This window comes from Mesoplodon mirus, assembly GCF_964341445.2.
Source record: "Mesoplodon mirus genome assembly, chromosome: 17".
In the NCBI taxonomy this organism is placed as follows: domain Eukaryota; kingdom Metazoa; phylum Chordata; class Mammalia; order Artiodactyla; family Ziphiidae; genus Mesoplodon; species Mesoplodon mirus.
The window spans coordinates 15,494,183-15,513,751 of NC_138993.1; the positions used below are offsets into that span (position 1 = coordinate 15,494,183).

The following is a 19,569-nucleotide window of genomic DNA, read 5'->3' on the forward strand; positions in this document are numbered from 1 at the left end:
GTCTCAGGGTCCTTTTCTGGAGACATGTAGCTCACAAAGTTGGTGTAAAAATAAAATTATTTAACACATGTAAGTGCCTTCACCAATGCCTCACATGCAGCAAGTTCCCAACAAATATTAGCTGCATTAGATTACACTCACTGGTTCCTGTAGCAAGTGCCAAGCAGACTAGCCTCTTTGGACTTCACCTTTAAATGTCCACATCACACGCATTTAGCTCCAGTATTTAGATATACAAACAGTGGTCCCGACTTCTGGTAAAAACATTGGCAAATTATTTCTTTAAAATCCTGGAACTCTAAGTATAAATAGTATATGGCCTTGCAGCTACTTCTTTGTAGAAATGTAATTCCACATGTTAATTTCAAGGCCTAGTTCATTCCAACTTGGCCTAGTCCCTCCTTCCTGGCCTCTGCTCTCATCTCCTGCCATTGGCCCATCACTGCCTGAGACACTGCCTCAGGAGGGCTTCTAGTCCACCCAAAACTCAATCATCATTCCCTCGTCCTGCTGCTGCTATATTTTACCAGCTTAGCTTTTTTAATACTCTCAGACTTTCTGATTTGCCAAGCCCATATAACTTCTACTTACAGTCAACAAGCAGCTGTCTTTAGAGTCACCACACCCTCTCGAATGCTAGAAAACAACCAAATTCCATGAAAGTAAATTTTTACTTTAAAATTGTTTTCAAATGGGAAAAAAAGCTTCCTCTTTCACTTAAGTTGTGTCTTATGGGATGGGTCATAAAACTTAAACTTAGTAATAGAACTTTGGGTGGGTCATCCTGGCACCATAAATATATCCTGTAGTCTATCCACTAATCACTCACTGATGTTACAGGCTGGATAGGAACACTCCAAAATGAAAAATGGTGTTAGGGATCTGGGACATCTTTTTTCTTCTTCAAAAGCTTCCTTTAGTCTTAAACCAGATTTTAAATATATGGAAATTAAGTTAAAATTACTCACTAATGACTTTCCGCTTTTGATTCATAGAATTTTCAAACAATCATTATTCATGAATATCACCTTATGAATCGTCAGAATCAATTGGTTTTTAAAAAGTTAGTTCAAGCAAACATCTTTGTCACAACGTTATTTTTTACAGCTGTGAGCAAGGAACCCATAGCAAGTTCCTGTTACCTCTCATATTTTAGAAGAAATCTTTCCTGTAATAACTCAGACTTGAAATTTAAATTTTTTTGTCATGCAAAAACCAAAGTTCAATATAATGAATGGGGGGGTCACATTTCTGATTGGGAACACAGCACAAATGCATCAGGAGAATTGTGTTTTAATAACATGTGGCTCAAAACAGCCAAAGTCCAACCTCCATAAAATATTGCTCTGCCTTGATTTTCTTGAACAAAGAAGTTTCAGTTGGAAAACATTCACTGTGGGAATTGTGCTAGGAGGTTAGGAACATCTGGACTCAGCAATGGTCAGACAGAAACAGATGGTGATTTCATGGGAGGAGAGCTGTAGCTCTTCCACTGCTGAGAGCTACTCATCCCACGTTTCCCCCCCCTTGTTTTCCTAATAACAATAAACAATTAGGAAAACAAGAAAATTGTTTAGATGTATCCATATAATTAGCTTCCAACGATATTTTAAAGTTCTAGAACTCACCAAAGAAAGTGTACATTTATATCACAGGATGCCATAGTAATAAAACGCTGAATGTCAATCAAAGTATCAATAGAGACAAATCATTTTTATATCAGAAACATTTCACTGGATTTTGAATACAGACTAGTGCTTAATTTGCTGTCTCTCACCACCCTCACCCCTGCCCCTTAAATAAAAGAGAAATAGCTACAACATGGTTTATTGTATGTATATATATGAACCCTGGAGTTGGACTGCTGGCTTAGCAGTTCACTGACTGCTTGTACTCTTGGGCAAACAAGTTATTTATCTTCTTTGTACCTCACTTTCTTCCTCTGTGAAATGGGATAATGCCTTATAGAGCTGATGTATTAATTGAATTCATACCTGTAAGCACTTAAAATAATGCCAGCACATAGTAGGCACCCAAAAACGTTAGAGATTTTTATTTTATTCTAATCTTGCACCCAATCTACCTTCAGGCCAATCGTTTCTAGATTATAAAATTACTATTCTTTTCAGCACCCCAAAATGATAGGAAATCATGTATTGCCTTCGGGACCCATGGAAAGGACATGGTATTGGGTTCAGGGGACTGTTTCTGGCCAGGTGACGGTTGGGTACCCTTGAGCAAGGCTTTGCTCTCTGAGCCTCCCATTGGCCATGCAAATTCAATGAGATGTCATACATCTATGCATCGAGGCTGCTACATGGAACGCACACAACTTCTTGATTATTGGAAAAAATGCGTATCTGTAAGATCCTCTGGGAAATTACTTATAACAAGCCCTTCTTTTCAAAGTGTTTCCACAAGTGGTAGCACTCCACAAAGCTCTTAAGAGAAATTAGGTAAAGAAACAATGCCCGTAAGTTCTGAAAGCTTGGCTAAACCAATTTTGAAGACTAAATTCTAATTTTAGGCCAGTTTGGCCCCTAAATGTCTCTCTCTGGTTTCTGCTTTCTGTGAGCCTGGGGTTCCTGCCTTCAGGAGTCTCATGTATTATGTAAATGAGTGAAGTAAGATCAATTGGGAGTGTTAGCAATGGTGGAAAACTGGCTTGTATCGGCATCATCAACAAATGATTCTAATTTAAACATTTTGTCCAAAGGGTAAGCTGGGACGAAGTGAGAGAGTGGCATGGACATATATACACTACCAAATGTAAAATAGATAGCTAGTGGGAAGCAGCCGCATAGCACAGGGAGATCAGCTCGGTGCTTTGTGACCACCTAGAGGGGTGGGATAGGGAGGGTGGGAGGGAGACACAAGAGGGAGGGGATATGGGGATATATGTATATGTATAGCTGATTCACCTTGTGATACAGCAGAAACTAACACAGCACTGTAAAGCAATTATACTCCAATAAAGAAAAAAAAAAGAAATAAAAAAATAAACACCTAAAAAAAACCCAAAAAAACATTTTGTCCAAAACTCACCTGTTGGCTAAAGGCAAACCTTAGGCAAGCAGACAGCTCTTGTTTTTGTTTTTTTAATTGGTATACCTAACAATATGAAGTTTGCATTAACTGATATTTAGTCTTATTTGCAGTTTTATACAGTTCTTTGCTAAACTTTTCGTACTAAATTCCTAGATGTTTACCCAGGATTGGCCTTTCTCCTCTTCCATTGTCTAACAAGGATGTTACCACCATGCAGGTCTTGCAGCTGTCAGCAGGAAGACATTATTAAGGGATATGGCTAGCTGCTCCTGGGAGCTCATTAAAGCTGTATCCAGCAGGGTAGCTGGACTCATCCAACAGGAATTTGTAGAGAGCCTACTCTGAGCATAACCACACATCATACAGGCATCTAAGTGGGTTTTCCTATTCCCTGATTTTACTCAAAGGATTTAGATTTAGGAAGTCATGTCATCAGTTTTCTTTCTTATTCCTTTAGATAAACCGGCACCTTCCATTTATCAGGAGCAAAACTTCTTGTTGTTTATAAGTAAAATCACAGCAAATCTGCTTCTAATCTTGCCATTTCTGAGCTTGCTTGAAAGTTGTTCTGAACTCTGCTTAAGTCACCTCAGCCAGTATATATGAAGCACCAGATACTCTGTTCAACCACAGGCTGAGGGTTACAAGGCTTTTTGTCCTTCTGGAGTTTGCGGTCTAAAATGACCACCTGTGACTCTAGTAGCTACAAAATGGATAAACAGAATTGTAATTGCCCTACAAAAACAGATAAAATACAAAGGTGATTTTAGAATGGTAAGGCTTATAAATTGGTTTTCACAGCAGAGTTGCTGGGATGCAATGTAAAATAGAGTGATTAAAAAGTTTCGGTGAGCAAGAGCAAAGGCCTTGAAATTAGAGTGATTTTTACTGGAGTCAGCTTCAGTTTAGTGGAGGTAAAAGCCAGACTGCAATGAACTGAAGAGTGAATGGGGTGTGAGGGGAGGAGAAGAAAAGAAAAGAGCTGATGAAAGAGAAGGAAATGGAGTAAATCACTCCTCCACAGAGCCTGAGGCAATCAGGGAAGGGATGTGGTCCTTAGCACAGGTAGAAGGGACAGGGACAAAGTAGACTAAGAAGGGTTTGAAAACAGATAGTTTTGTAGGTTGGAGGCCAGGAAGTAGGGCTGAGAGGTTGCACAACTCCAGAAGACGTGGTTCAGAAGACTGCGGGAGCTTTGTGCCCTGGAGTTGTGAAACTGGGTGTTCCCATCTCACTCCCTCCATTCATGCCATTTTTGCTCTGAATTAAGAAGCAAGAACACCTATTTTCAAAAGAGAGAGCACAGGGATATCATGATGGGTTTTGACTGGTTGGGACAAGAAAATAAAGAAATAAATATGTAAAATCTATCAAAAGAGCTGATGTCAGAAATGGAAATGGAAGTTGAATCTAGGGACAAGTCAAATGGTGGCCAAGGGACACTGAGAGCTCGGAGGATAGCTGGGCCACACACTGGGCCCTTCACTCACATCAACTCACTCAATATCATCAACAGTCCAGCAAGAAGAGATTCTTCTTCCTTTATGGATGAGAAAACTGAAGTCCACAGCAGTGGTGTACCACACACAAGCTGGGGGATGGTAGAGCAAAGATTCCAGAGACAATGAACCTTCCCCTACAAGTGCTGCTTGAGACACGGAAGAATAGTATATACGATCCCTGCTCCCAGCCCTCACACACTATTGGGAACAAAAGCATATGATAAGTGGGACTTCCCTGGTGGTCCAGTGGTTAAGACTTCATCTTCCAATGCAGGGGGTGCCGGTTCGATGCCTGGTCAGGGAGCTAAGATCCCACATGCCTCATCGGCAAAAAACCAAAACATAAAACAGAAGCAATATTGTAACAAATTCAATAAAGACTTTTTAAAAAAAGGTCCACGTCAAAGAAAAAAAATCTTAAAAAAAAGCATATGAATAAGTATAAAGCAATGAGATTAACGCAAAACTGGTTTATGAGTCAAGTACTGTGAGAGTACAGGCTTGTAAATTCTCCCAGGTGGCTATATATTTATGGTTGGCAGGGACGGAAAGTGGGAATAAAGTCTCATGACTTTATTTAAAAATGTGTATCCAACATTTAACATTTAGAATCAGCAATTTCTTAAGTTTATATGTGATTGGTTATTATGAGCCTTATTTGCACATTTTAAAAGTAGAAAGACACACATTTAAAGTTAAGCGTGTTAAGATACTAAAACCTTTATATTTTGTGTAAGGAATGAGGGAAATAAAAATATGTGTAATAAATAATGTTGGCATAAAGAAACACTGGAAGGACAAGCATATGAGAAGATGCCTAAGGGACTTCTCTGGTGGTGCAGTGGTTAAGAGTCCGCCTGCCAATGCAGGGAACGCAGGTTCGATCCCTGGTCCGGGAAGATCCCACATGCTGCGGAGCAACTAAGCCCGTGTGCTGCAGCTGCTGAGCCTGCGCTCTAGAGCCTGTGAGCCACAACTACTGAAGCCCGTACGCCTAGAGCCTGTGCTCCACAACAAAGAGAAGCCACGGCAGTGAGAAGCATGCGCACCACAACGTAGAATAGCCCCCGCTCGCCGCAACTAGAGAAAGCCAGCACACAGCAATGAAGACGCAACGCAGCCAAAAAATAAATTAAATAATTTTTTTTTTTTAATTTTAAGAAGAAGAAAACGCTAGGAAAAGAAAAAAATCTAACTAACCACGATTCTGAGCAATTGAGCAGCACGGGGTTGTGACACTGACTACAGAGGAGGAAACACACTTCTTGTCTCCGCTGTGAAGGAAAGTTTGCGTTAATGCTGTCTATTGTTACTGTCTATTAGACTTTAACAGACTCTCACCTAGGGACAAACTGTAGAAGACTTAACTGTGGTTACAGAATGGAATGTAAATGTTCTCAGCCATGGAAATCTGAGTACAGCTTGATGAAAAGTTTGGAGGTGGAAGAAGAGGTGGGGAGTCTAGGAGACGTAGGAGCTCAGATACCCTCCTCTCACAAAATGGAAAGCCAAGAGATGCTGTCTGTGTTTGGGAGAACTAAAAACAAAAGTTTAAGGAAATTAAAGCTGCAAAAGTGAATAAGATAAAAACAGTGATGTAACTATTGTGTGTGCGGGGGTGATATGAAGTAAAATGAATATCTGTCATTGCAAGAGTCAATAAGTAATGTCATAAAATAGTAGGTCCATCGTCTTTACACAGTTGGAGGGCATCAGCAGCAGAATCAAGAGCCAGGAAGCTAAAAGTGGTTGCCTTGCAAAGTGGGACTGAGGCTGGGGAACAAAGAGCAAGGAACCATTGCTTCCTTTTGTAAATCTTCCTGTACTATTTGCCTTTTTTTTTTTTAACTCTGACAAAACCAAACCAAACATAACAATCATACAAAGTTATGGTGAAGGTCAGGGATAATCTATTACTAATACCCAGAAATGCAATTGGTGAGCCATCTTGTACTGTTATTAGTAGGATTTGCTCCTGGTGTTAGTACCGGACCTCCCACCTCCCGCACCCTAGATTTTTTCCTTCCTTGGGGATCCTGAATGGCTCCCACCCCCAGCTGCCCCGTCTATTGTTTCAGCAGCACTCCAGCTGCGAGAATCGTCCCTCACTACTCACCTCTACTCCGGATGCCACCTTCGCTGCCGGGGTTGGATGTCCCATCCTGTGGTTATAGCTGTTGTCAGGTTTTCCCTCAACTGCTGCCAAAACACATCAAGCTGCATCTTGCTGTTATACATCAACTGATATAAATTTATTTTATCGGTTCAAATGCATGCACTTAAAAGCTTAATTTTAGCACACAATCATATAAATACTCAATTAAAAATATAGCTCATAATATACAACACCCTGTAGCAGTTTTTGCTGTTTCTGAGCTTTACACCATAGGAATGCTTTAACAATAATCTCTATTTACAACTAGAGCAATATATGCTCATTATAGAACATTTGAAAGAACAGACATAATTGCTTCGTTCCTCTTCATCAGCTTGGGATACAAGCAGAAATCCCATGTTGTTAAAATTAGATGACTGAGTCCCCACACTGCTTCTACAGAGAAGGTCATTCTTTCCTCTTTGAGTCCTTTGGCCTGAAATACTTCCCAACCCCCCAGGAATGCCTACGCCTCCTCTTTCTGAGGTGTCACTCCAGCCAGAATTCTGGAAGTCATCCTAAACTCCTCTTTCCTCTTCATCCTTCAGATCTACTCGAAACTAGGTCCATGGATAAATTAAGTACTTCACCCGGGTCACATAGCTTTTGGTGGGTGGGCCTTCGGAGCCAAAATGTAGTGTTTAAGAGGTCTGTGCTAAAGCATGCTGCCCTTATGCTTCTGGGTGGCACAGGTGGTGGCTCCATGGAAGATCTGCATAGAATCAAGTCTCCCCCAGTTCCCATTCCCTCCCCAAGAACCATCTCTTGACATCATTGCTGTCATATAGCTACTAAGTGTCAAAAGCAGGATTCACTTCTTCAGTGAATTTTTATGTCAAACTGTTATCTTTTTTATTTTGTTTTTTCAAACATTTATTAATGAAATATTCCAGTATTCAGAAAAGTTGGTAGAATAGTACAGGAACACTTATATATCCACCACCAGACTTCAACAACTGTTAACACTTGCCAAACTTGTTTCACTCATCTATTGATCTGTTGAATATATCATTTCCAAGAGTTCCTTCCCATTTTCTGACGCTTCCTTTTTGTAGCATCATGTTCTTGTTTAACAGATGTAATATCATTTCACATCTCTCTAGTGATAAGTAACTCATTTTGTAGGATTTTTATTTGGCTCTTCTTATATTCCCTGAATTATGTTTCTTCTGGGGTCGCTTCTTCTCTGTTTACCTTTCTTTGTCATACTGTAGGTTTTTCTCAAATGTTTGGTGACTCCAGGTGTCAGGCTATTCTTAAGAATGAGATAGGAGAAAGGCTGACTTGGACTCTTAGCACGTATGTGGAACTTGCTGATTGGCAGGCTTCAATTTAAGGTGAATAGTCAGAGATCTGATCGTTGTGCTGAGGCCTCTCAAATGCTGGAATGTAGATGACTTTGCGCCGCGGTACCAACAGCTGCAGCTGCCCAAGTTTTCTCAGAAAGATCCTTCACTGTCTTTATAAAAGTCCCCTCTGGTCATTGGTTGGTTAGTTTTGGTTTTCTCTGTGATTGAACATCTAGTTGCTGGGGGTTCCTGGCACCAGAGTTGAGGAACAGGGATGGAGGATGACCATTTTGTATAGAGATCTTCACTATGTTCCATCTTTTAGTCATTCCAATAACTTTACTGAGTCCCCAACCTCAGCAAGGTTCTGGCACAGAGGGAGGCTCCCCTGTTTTCTGCAAGACCCTCCAAGCACATCCCGGGCTATAGCTTCTCCCACTCAGTGTTTTTCCATGTGCTTAGTCTTCCAGAAATCCATTGAAATTGCTTAGTCTCTTTTTCTCTCTTACTCAAGTCCCCACCTTGAACCTTCAGTAGCAAGGATAGGGATGATTATGCCCATTTTACACTTGAAAAACAGAGGCTCATGTGATTAAGTGACTTGCCTAAGATCACACAGCTAGAACGGGAAGGGCCAGGATTAAACTTATATGCTTTTGACTATGCCAAATACTTCTTTTTTTCCAAACCATGACTCGGCTGGTATGACCTGGAGAAACAAGCCCTTACATAATACGACGCATTTACAATATGCTGTCATCTGTGTATAAAAATGACTCAGAAACTGCCCAGAATAAACTGTGCAATACCATTTTACAAGTTACATATCTAGAATCAAGTGAGAACTCATCAAAGTTGTAAAACAGCAGTTTTATATTTTGTGGGTCAGGTTGGAGTAGAACAGAGCTTGAGGAGAGAACACTGGTAGGAAGGGCTAGTCATCATTTGGGCAATTGTGCCAAGGGCGTGGCACACTGAGGGCTCTCGGCTCTGTGAAATAAATCCACTTTAGAAGTCACATCTGGAGAGCAACTGACCCAACAAGGTGGGGCAGACTCCGGGCAGGGCGGTGAATAGAAGACTTGCTAGGAAGACGGGGTACCCCACCCACATGGAAGCCACTCTCTCATATACATGCAGTATTTGTTAACTACTGTGTACAGACACTGCGAAAGGCTCTAGAGATACCTTCATCTTCAGCCAGGGTATTATCCCCAAAAGGTAAGGATTTCTTCATTTTTGGATACTTCTAGAAATTAAAAACCCCACAGTATCTCGCAGGAACACATCTCATTCTTAATGGTTTAAGATTTAAAGTGTTACACAGAATTGTTCTGTTTCAACCACAAATATAGTTTGAGGTCTTTTGAATAGCTGGTCATTTAGTCAACAAATCTTTATTGAGAGCCTACTTAATGGCAGCCACTGGGGCTAGGACCTAGGGACATGCTGGTGAGGAATAGGAGATTATTTCTAAGGAAGTTAACCACTTAACCACCAAAGACAATGCCGAAGCACCCACTTTTCTTTTTCTCAGAGACAGAGGCCAAATTCGCTTAACTTTGAAATGTAGAGATTGACCCACAGAAAACTGGGCTAGGTAGATGGTGAACATATTATATGCTGGTATTAATTCACTGTGATATTAATTTAAATGCATGATATACAGGGGAAGAACATAATTTAACAGAAGATCTTTCTGTTCATACTGTTTTTCTCTAATTTTCACCTTCCCCATAGCTGTTTTTGTCTCAGTCTGATAAAAACAATTTTTTGGAAATTCATTGTGAAGACTGGAACAAGCAAGCATACCTTCTGTCAAAGGTTGGCACACAAGCCTGTGAACTTGGAAAGAGAACAGAGCTTTCTAGTAGGACAAATAAAGAAAAGGGAGATTAAAAAATCTGATTTCCTCTTCTTTCTATCAGTTGTCAGAAACCTTTGAATAATCGATTCCTCCAGTTCCTGAAAGGTAGATAGCTATTATTAAAGCATTTCCAAAAGGAAATATATTTTAGCTTTCAATAATAATGGAACAAATGAGGTGGTAATGCAACAAATATAAAAGAATTTTTTTAAAGTACAGTATTTGCATTTTTTTATTTGTGATTTTTTTCCCCATCTAATTCCACTCTCTCCAATGGTCCCTGAAACCTCGCCAGCAGGCTGACATCCTGATAAGCTCTAGAAGGAACAAGGAAAACATAGTCTAAAAGGCAGGGTGGGTGTGGCAGCTAAGAGAGGTCATGGTGAACAAAAAGAAAGTGCAGCTACTCAAGTGTATGCAGATAAGGTGTCAAGTTCAAGGTCTGAAAGGAAGTATACCAGATTGCAGAGTGCCCACATGATACCTGATGACAGACTTCCAATGATGGAACGTGACCTCTAGGTTCTTTTGGGTAGCCCTCACTTCCAAACAAAGCAAGCTGCAAGACCAGTTCTCACATCAGGCAGCAGAGAGCTTCCTTCCTTTGGGAAAAGCTAGTAAAGGCATCTCTCTATGCCCTCTCACTGCAAAAAAAAGGGCCAGCTTTCTCAGGAAGTTTCTGCTGTTGGAGAAGACTCAAAAAGGCTGTGAGAGCAGAGTGCAAACAGTATGGCAGTTAGAATTAAAATATGAGTCCATGTCTATCCAACCCGGCAGGAGTTAATTTCCTTCCCAAGCCTCGAATTCTTTACTTGTAAAATGTGGTAGGCAGATTGAATCAGAAAACATAAAGTGATTCTAAATTTCTAAAAGACTTCTTTTCTCAGGACTTCCCTGGTGGTCCAGTGGCTAAGACTCCATGCTCCCAATGCAGGGGGCCCAGGTTCGATCCCTGGTCAGGGAACTAGATCCCTCATGCCACAACTAAAGTTCCTGCATGCGGCAACGAAGACCCGGCACAGCCAATAAATAAATAAATAAATACTTTAAAAAGACTTCTTTTCTATATTTCCCTCTTTCTTCCAATTACAAAAGCTTAAGCTGTAAAATCATAATCCAGCCTACCTGTTTTCCATATACTTGAGATTAATTCACATACTTTCTAAATAACATGATATTATGATACTTCTGGTCCCAGGCTGGAAGCCCTGCCTCCACTTAAGGTATTGTTTTAAACCAAAGTTTACAGCGTCTGTTGATGGCCAAGACCCTCACTCTCCACCCCTCCTCCACCCCACCCTGAGGCCCCTGGGACTCAGTAGAGGCTGGGGGCCCTACTCATCTCTCCTCTTCTCTTGCCCAGCCTGGGGGAAGGAGAGAGGGCAGAGGAGAGGTGGGCAGCCTTTAGCACCCTGCAGGGTTCTCGTCCCCTTGGGCAGTGGGCACAGGAGCCCTCTTACCAACCCTGGGCTGTTTCCTGGGGGCTCTCCAGACCCCTCTCTAGGACCAAGCGCCCCATCACACTGGGAGTGTGGATTCCAGCAAAGGAGCTGGGAAAAAAAGTGAGACTCTCCACAGACCGCCTATGGGGGGGACCCCAACTTAAGGCCAAGGACTGGGTGTGTTGGATGCTTATGACACACCAGCCCAAGTCCCTTTGCTGAGAAGACTCCTTGGACTATTTCCCAAGAAACCGCCACATACATCCCTTTACAAGGCACCCCTCCCCTGAGTACTCCCCATCTGTGTTCTATTTGACCAGCAAAGAAATAGTAAACGTCCTCTATTAAAAAAAAAAAAAAATACACACACCAGTTTCAGAATGACACTCCTGGGGTCTTGGCTGCCAGCTTGGTCCAGGAGCACACAGTCAGCATCCTGATGCCAGGCAGCATCCTGACAAACATCCACTGCCCAGGTTCCAGTTGATGCTCTCCTGGGAGACAACACCTTCCTTTCCAAAATGTTTACTTTTTGCTCAGAACAATGATGGATAGGTCTTCATTTGACTCACTACCTGAACAATCAGCTTCTTATATTCTTTCTCCAAAACAGAACTAACTCACATAAAGTTTGTGTCGAGTCCCCAGCACTCTTTCTTGTGTAAAAAACAGTAAGATATCACCCAACTCTGGCCTGAAAGTTCTTCTGGAATATCTTGTGGTATCACCAATTCTAGGTAACCTAGGAATAGCCATAATTGACTTAATCAGTCAAATATAAAACCTGTTCAATACTGCCCGTGCAGGAGTCAAATTCTGAAGGATTTCAAACGTAATAAATTACAGTTCAGGGTTGTATTAGCAGCTTACTTTGTTCCAGCCCTTCTTCCTGTTGAAACTCCCAGGTTTGTTTCAAGTTGGAACCTGCCAAGTTGCATCTTGTCATTTTTCATATTCACATGAGAGACCAAGCCCTATTTCACTCTTGTTTAAATTTTTATTATCAGAGTTAGTAGTAATAAGCCAATAGAAACAGGATAACGAAGGGAAAAGCTCCGGATAAATAACTTCTTCCTTACGAATTAAAACACATGCGGACACCGGTGTCAGTTACCACCTCCCCACATCCTGTCCTGCTGTACAAATCGTTACACAAAACAGTCCACAGAACAATGCGAGCAGCTGATACCCTGAGCTGGGCAAAGGACCCCAGCTGTGTGAAGTCTCAGGCTGATCTCGGTCTAGATGACCAGCTTCTCCACACTCAGCGTACTTGTGGTTTCATCTTCTTCGTTTGACCCAAAATATCCCGGGAGGTCCAGCATCCCCTGCTCCGCCTCCGTGAGGCCGAAGGATGTGTTGTCGTAGTAGGCGAACTCCGGGTGGGCGGGGAAGCTCTGGCACTTGTCTTTCCGACACTGAGAAGGGCTCAGAGCACTGACCCTCTGGTAGCTATCTCTGGGGGCCGGGGAGGAAGGCCGCTTCCTTGAGACATTCCTGTGACTGGGGGACGGTCCCCTCCGAGGCCGGTGAGGCTCCGTGCTCTCACCTCCCGCCACGAACGCTGCCTGGCGATCCCCCAGGTCTGGTTTCCTCTTGGGCTGCCCCAGGGTGTGGGGTTTAGGGAAAGGGCTTAACGGGCCACTGCTTCCACCTGCCCCTGGACAGTGGTCCTGTTTCTCCGGAAACAGGGTGGCGCCTCGACTCGGGGGCCGGGCTCGCTCTCCCGCCTGGTCCCACGTCCGGCTCCTGGAGCTGTAGGCGGGGGCCTGCCGGGGGGTCAGCGTGGACAGGCTCCGCTCCCGGAACGGTCGGGCCTGCCTGGCCTCGTGGAAACTTGCCGTCCTCCGGAAATGGGACCCCCGGGGGTGGCTCCTCATCTGCGACTTGCGGAGGAGGCTCTGGCTGGGGCTGACGGCGCAGCTGGCCGGCGAGAGCGGGTGGTCCAGCCGGGAGGGGGGCCTGTCCCCGGCGCCGACCGCGGGCGGCTGCTCCAGAAACGGGGATTTGAGGCGGAACTTGCCGGCCGCCGCGGCTTCTTCGGGGCTCTCGGAGCCTCCCGGGGGCGTGGCGACGGCGGCGTCGATGGCGGTGTCCGTCAGGGGGCTCTGGGACACGTGGTACACCTTGGTGGTCTCCGTCAGGCCTTTCTTCTTCATCTCCTTCAACTGCTGCTGGGCCAGGCGGTAGCTGAACAGGGGCGGGATGATCTTCTGGGCGTTGGACTGGAAGCTCTCGCTGCCCGAGGTCTCGTCGTCGGGGGGCGCCGGCACGCTCCGCCGGTAGGTCAGAGGGATGCCCTGGCCCCCGGGGCTCCCCGCTGGCCCGTCGCCCGCATCTGAGAAGCTACCACGGGGCTCGCTCAGCTCGCAGATGTTCTCCTCGTCCGAGTTCTTCCGGCAGCCGGGCGCGTGCAGGGAGTTGTGGCGGACTGGGGTGCTGCACTTGGGGGCGCGGCCCAGCTTCCGCCACAGCGTGATGAGCACGGTGGCCACGATGATGAACAAGCACAGGGATATCCCAGTGACCGTCACGATGTTGTTGGACTTCACGGGAGCCTGGGGTTGGAAAGGAGACGGACTGGATGGCTGGAAAGCTACAAAAAAAAAAAAAAAAAAAAAAAAGGAAGAACGAATGCATTCTCTAGTATCGTTTTCTCTGCCTGGGTCTAAGGTCTCTGAGTGGCTTGCTCTAATTACGTAGCAATTAAAGAAGGAAGGAAAATAAACAAGGACTGGAATTTCTGGTCTTACATATATTTCTGCAGGCAGGCTTTTAAGCCAAGCTGAAAAACAAAGACTGGTAGAAGCGAGGTGAGCAGGTGAGCCACAATCAAGGTGACTCCTTGGCTCACTGGCTCTGGCTGACACTTGTCCCCAGTTTTCTACAAAGAAGCCTCATGAGGAACGTTTCAAGGTAAAAGTCAAGGTTTTTCACTTAAGGTAAACATGGGATATCTATAATTAAATGCACCTTTGAGATGCACCTCGGAAAATTTCTGCCAAGTGTAACACTTGGAATGCAAAACAGTTTAGGCAGGTTGTAGCTAAATTTGCACATCTCAAGAGAAATTAATAGGTGAAAATACGTCGTCTGGCAATATACTACAGCTCACTTTTCCCTCCCAGTGTCCAGGAACTGCCTTTCCTAAGTGTTGAAGCCTCTGCTTTCTCACCCTTGTTTTCTCAGCTGTTCACTCCACTTCCTACCTTCCACGTGGCATTGATTTTTCTTCTTCTTCCCCGCTCTCTCAAACTGGTGTGTCTCACAGTCATCAAAATGTTTCACCAAGACTCAGACGCCACCTGGGGCCTCAGCCTGTAGTACCCGGGAACCCGAGACCACCCAATGCCAACAGGGCTCACCTCTCTTTCCTCCTTGGTCACTGTTCACCATTCAAGCCCTTCCAGTCACATGTCCTCTATCTCTTCTTCCCACAGTCTTACCCTCACCAGTTCTGTGCCTCATCTCCATCCTCCCACTGCTCCCCTTTCCCCTTTCCACTGCACCCTATAGGACACCTATGACCAAGCTCCGCACGATGCAGAAACTTTCCACAAAACAGTGTGTCTCCTTGCCTGACCTGAGGACAGGCCATCCCTCAGGGCACAGCCCCCCCACCCCGGCCCACTCTTGGGTGAAGCTTTATCAGAAGCAGAGCCAGAGCAGGGCGTGTTCCTCAGCCTCCTCATTCCTGGCTGCCAGCTCAGCTGACTTTTTACCTCCGTGTAGAAGTTCTAATCTTCTGACGTCGACGCCATCCACCCAGACCACCCTCTCTACCCCTCCCTCAACTGTGTCATCTCCCCACCTCAGGGCAGCCAGCAGTTACTAGCACCTGGGTCCAGTCTTCCTCACCATCCCATAGCGGGGACCATTCATTGTCCTTCCAAGCTGCCATACCTTCCCATTGTCTGCAGCTGTTCCTCTTCTGAAACCTTAAAACTTCACAGCCCACTTTCTGGCTGTATCCTCCCCTCTCGCTCACTCCTTATTCATACAACGGTTACTCAGCCTCGCTGCAGCATCGGATTCTCCAACCCGTCCGTTTTCTCTCCATCCGGCAGCCACCTTCTGCCCTCGCTTCTCTCCCTACACCCAGGATCCATCACTTAGATCCTTCTGCTGTCAATCATCTCAACTCTCTGACCTCTAACACTGAGCTGTATCCCCTCCCCTGCTCAGAAGCAAAAGTCTGTTCCTAGAAAAATCCAGACACGTGGATTATCAGCTGCTGCACCCAGGCCCCTGAGCCCTGGTGGAGAAAATAATGCACCCATGCAGGCCAGAACCTTTGTGTGCTGATGGCGCCCAAACTTGACTGCCCACAACTCCTTCTGCAGGTTCCTAAGCAACCCTCTCTCTTCCATCCCCTACAACAGTGCTTCAAAGTTTTACCACTAATCCTCTTCCTCAGCTGTCCGCTAGATCACAAAAGTTAGAAGCTATCAAGCAAGTAGACCCCCAGGTTCTTCGGCCATCCTCTCCTCCCCCATAAACTCAGCAGCAGCCACATCTCCATTTCCCTCGTTCTCTAGGGAATTAGTGGGAGAAGTGTCTTCCCATAAAGAGGAGTCCACCAGGTGCTCTCTAGGCCACCCTTCTCCAGGGGGTCATCCCTCTGTACCTGTTATCTCCAGCTTCTCCTCCGTGCAGCTCCACAGAAACATGTTCAAGCTCTTCGCACTTAACAAAGATCTTTCTAGAACCCTCTCACTACTGCCACGGCCATCTCTTGCTCCTTGTCTTCCCAGCGGAACGTACAGAAAGAAGGGTCCACGTGTGCTGACTCCTCGTCACCTCTGGCTCCTGCAACCTGCCCCCAGGCTTCCAGTGAAGCAGCTCCTATCGAGGTCATTAACCACCTAATAGCCAAATGCAAAGGAGTACCGTCCTGCTATTCCCTGAGCTTTGCAGCATCGGCTACCGTCCGACCCTTCCTGGGATTGTTTCTCTTCTTGGTTTCAACAATTCTCTAATTCGGAGAGAAGAACACGGACTTTGGAGCCAGGGAGAGCTAGATCCCATCCTGGTTCCACGAGCTCTGTTCTCTCCATCGACGTCCCGCTGACACTTCCACCTCCACACGCCCAGGACTCACCATCTTCCCCCGGAACCTGTGCCTCCTCTGATACGTCTGATCTCACGGGAATGGTGCTGCTGTCCTGCAGCTGCCAGCGCTAAAATCCTAGGTCTCACCCGCGACACTCCCCTCTCCACACTCACCACATCCAGAGTCGCTGAATCCTTCTCTCCTCTGCATCCCCACTGCCGGTGCTTCCTTTTCCCCCTGGGTCACTGAAAACCTCTTAACAGGCCTCAGTGCTGCCACCCCTGGCCCTTCTGATTTGTACTCCACGCTACAGGCAAGAGATCCCTCTACAACACAGGTCCAGTCTTCAAGGGCCCTCGGGATCTGGCCCCTGCCTACCTGTTCAGTCTCATTTTGTGCCTTTTTTTTTTTCTTTTGGCCACGCTGTGCGGCTTGTGGGATCTTAGTTCCCCAACCAGGGATTGAACCCAGGCCCTCGGCAGTGAGAGTGCAGAGTCCTAACCACTGGACCGCCAGGGAATTCCCCTGTCCAGCCTCATTTCTCTCACTCCCTCCTGACACTCAATCCTGCAGCCACATCCAACTCTTGCCAGGTTCCCTGGGTTTCATAATACGCCATCATCTTCCAAGCTTTCATCCAATTGCTCCATTTGCTAAAATTCCCTTTCTCACCTAGTTCACCGGTGACGCCTATTCAGCTCTCAATCTTCAGCTCAAATATCACCTCCTCCAGGAACAGAGGTGTTCCCAGCATGGACTGTCACAAGCTTCCATAGCAAGCTGTGGATACCTTTCTATTGCACCGTACGCTACTCCTGCTTTGGTGTCTGCTGAGCTACTGTATCGTAAGCCCCTTCCAGAGACATGGCTCATCTATATCCTCCGAACCCCAGTCAATAACTGGCACAGAGGTGGTACTCAATTAATGTTATATTCATTGATAGATTCATTATTAAAAAGGTAATAGCAAACTGATCAACACCCCATCAGATGGAACGTGGGCGCAATGGCAATTGGACCCTCCCGCTCTTCGTGGTAAACAAGATAGAACAAATTAACGTAGAACTACTTCACTCAGACCTTGGCGTAAAAACATCCTTTCAGGGCTTCCCTGGTGGCGCAGTGGTTGAGAGTCCGCCTGCCGATGCAGGGGATACGGGTTCGTGCCCCGGTCCGGGAAGATCCCACATGCCGTAGAGCGGCTAGGCCCGTGAGCCATGGCTGCTGAGCCTGCGTGTCTGGAGCCTGTGCTCCGCAACAGGAGAGGCCACAACAGTGAGAGGCCCGCGTACCGCAAAAAAAAAAAAAAAAAAGAAAAAAAAAAAAAAAAAACATCCTTTCAAAGCCAAGCAAACTCTAGGCTCTCAACCAAGTGAAAATAGGTGACTGATGAAAGACTTGTTCCCTGAATGATCATGTCTTCGTCTGCAGTGGCTGCTCCGTCAGTGGGTAGCACTGCGAATGTACACGTGGGCCTCTTAGCTGGTACACTTGCCTCTGGCTGGAACCCTTCAAAACCACAGCCGGAGAAAAGCCCCAGAGCTGCTGACCTCACCCATCTCTGCCTCATCTTGTCTTCCCTCTTCCTTGAAGTGAAGGAGACTTCCTGACGCTAAGCAGCCTGCAAACAGATCTTTACATTTCCAAGGAGTGGAAAACAGGCTGAACTGGAAAAAGAGAACAGTTTGGAGAAATGATCATTTTTATCCACACAAGCATTTATTTTTCTGAGGAACACTTATAGTAGAAGTAGGGGTGTCTGTAGCACTTACCCTCTCTGCTAATTTATAATGTACGAATTTCCAGTTCCCACCCAGGATTAAAGAGATTAAGATGCCAAAGCATGAAATAATATCACACAGCCTCAAAACCTGATTGCTAATTCCAAGATGGTTTTAGAAAGCTAGACTGACCTGTACGTAGAGGCAAAGTGTTCAAGATAGCTAGCTTAGTATAAGGTCAGATCTAGTCCCCTGCTTTCTAGCTTTATGGTCTTGGGCAGGTGATGTACCCTCTCTCTCTGCTGCAAAGTCCTCACCTGTATGTGTAGATAATGACGTACTGACTTCATATGTGCAAGGCACTTAGAAAAAATGCCGGGCAGCAGCAAGCTCTCAAGATCTGAGCCCAGCATAAGAATCCTTGCCTTGTAGAGTTATTGTGAGCTTTGAGTGAGATAATGTAATAAATGGTTGATATTGTTGTCCCTTCTAAAAGTGCAGTAGGAGCCAGGAGCAGTTGATTTTTAATTCATTTGAGCATTACAGAACTCTAGATGAAATATCTTAATACAACACGCCATCCCAGAATGGAGAGAAAGAAGTTATACACAAGGAAGGAGCTGTGGAGAGTAAGGGGACTTGTAGAGAAAAGGGCAGACAGAGAAGAGAGCCTTAGAAGACAGTGTGAGATACAACTGGAGAAAGAACAGATTCAGGGTGGGGCTCAGGGCTGATGAAAGAAGATGGTAGGCTGGGGGCTAGGAGAAGAGCCTGGGTCTGAGGTTGTAATAGGAAAATCATAAAGAGAGAATGTCCTTGGGATGCTGGAATAAAGGGAACAAGGCCTACAGCACTGGCTGGAAAGAGGAGACAGCAAGAATTTTGTAAGGTCACAGGTGGGGATGCTGGTCAAGGTGTTGTCAGGTGCCAGTGGTCTTGGCTACAAGGTGCTCTGAGACCAAAGACAGAAAAACACTTCTCCAGATCCCAAAGGGACAAGGAACCAGGGATGGTCTTCAACCTGGAATTGGAGAGTGGAAGAAGTCAAGACTGAACAGAAGGACTTCACCTAAGGGTCAGGACCACAGCAAAGGCTGGTCAACTAAATGGGGAGCTGGCTGTGTCTCCGAAGGGGCGATGGTGTGTGGGAGGAGCAAGGATTCTTTTTTTACTGTAACCTGTGGCAAATGAATGGGATTCAGCCCCGTAAGCTGCAGCAAACCCAACTGAGTGACCTGAGCACCACACCATAGACCACCCACCTCCAATACTCACTGAGCACCTACTAGTGGGGGTCATTTCAAGATGCTCAGAGGATGAAGGAAGGGCCAGCCCCCAGGTGAGGGCAAGATGAACTTCCCCACCTTCTCCTCCTGGGCGGGGGGGAAAAGAATAAGCACAGAGCCCTTCAGGGGGTAAGATAGGGTGCCTTGCCCCATTTTGGACAAATAATGTCCATTTTGGTTCCCTGGGGCTTCTCGGAGATGAGGAG

The 19,569-nt window shown here is 45.5% G+C and overlaps 2 protein-coding genes across 4 annotated transcripts in view; both read right to left on the reverse strand.

Moving 5' to 3' along the window:
- The window catches only part of LOC309792390 (phosphatidylinositol 3,4,5-trisphosphate 3-phosphatase TPTE2-like), a 120,532-nt gene extending 110,783 nt beyond the window's left edge, over positions 1-9,749 (reverse strand). The window contains exon 1 of the mRNA XM_082602008.1: positions 6,667-9,749. Coding sequence (XP_082458134.1) covers positions 6,667-6,711 — 45 coding nt within the window. The 5' untranslated portion in view covers positions 6,712-9,749. The remainder of the gene's footprint in view (positions 1-6,666) is intronic.
- The window catches only part of THSD1 (thrombospondin type 1 domain containing 1), a 65,709-nt gene that overhangs the window by 27,175 nt on the left and 18,965 nt on the right, over positions 1-19,569 (reverse strand). For 2 of the 3 annotated variants that reach the window (XM_082602007.1, XM_082602006.1), the window contains one exon: positions 11,182-13,899. In XM_082602007.1, coding sequence (XP_082458133.1) covers positions 12,545-13,899 — 1,355 coding nt within the window. In that variant the 3' untranslated portion in view covers positions 11,182-12,544. Of the gene's footprint in view, positions 1-11,181; positions 13,900-19,569 lie in introns of those variants that run through there. The other variant, XR_014291707.1, reaches the window with a different exon arrangement.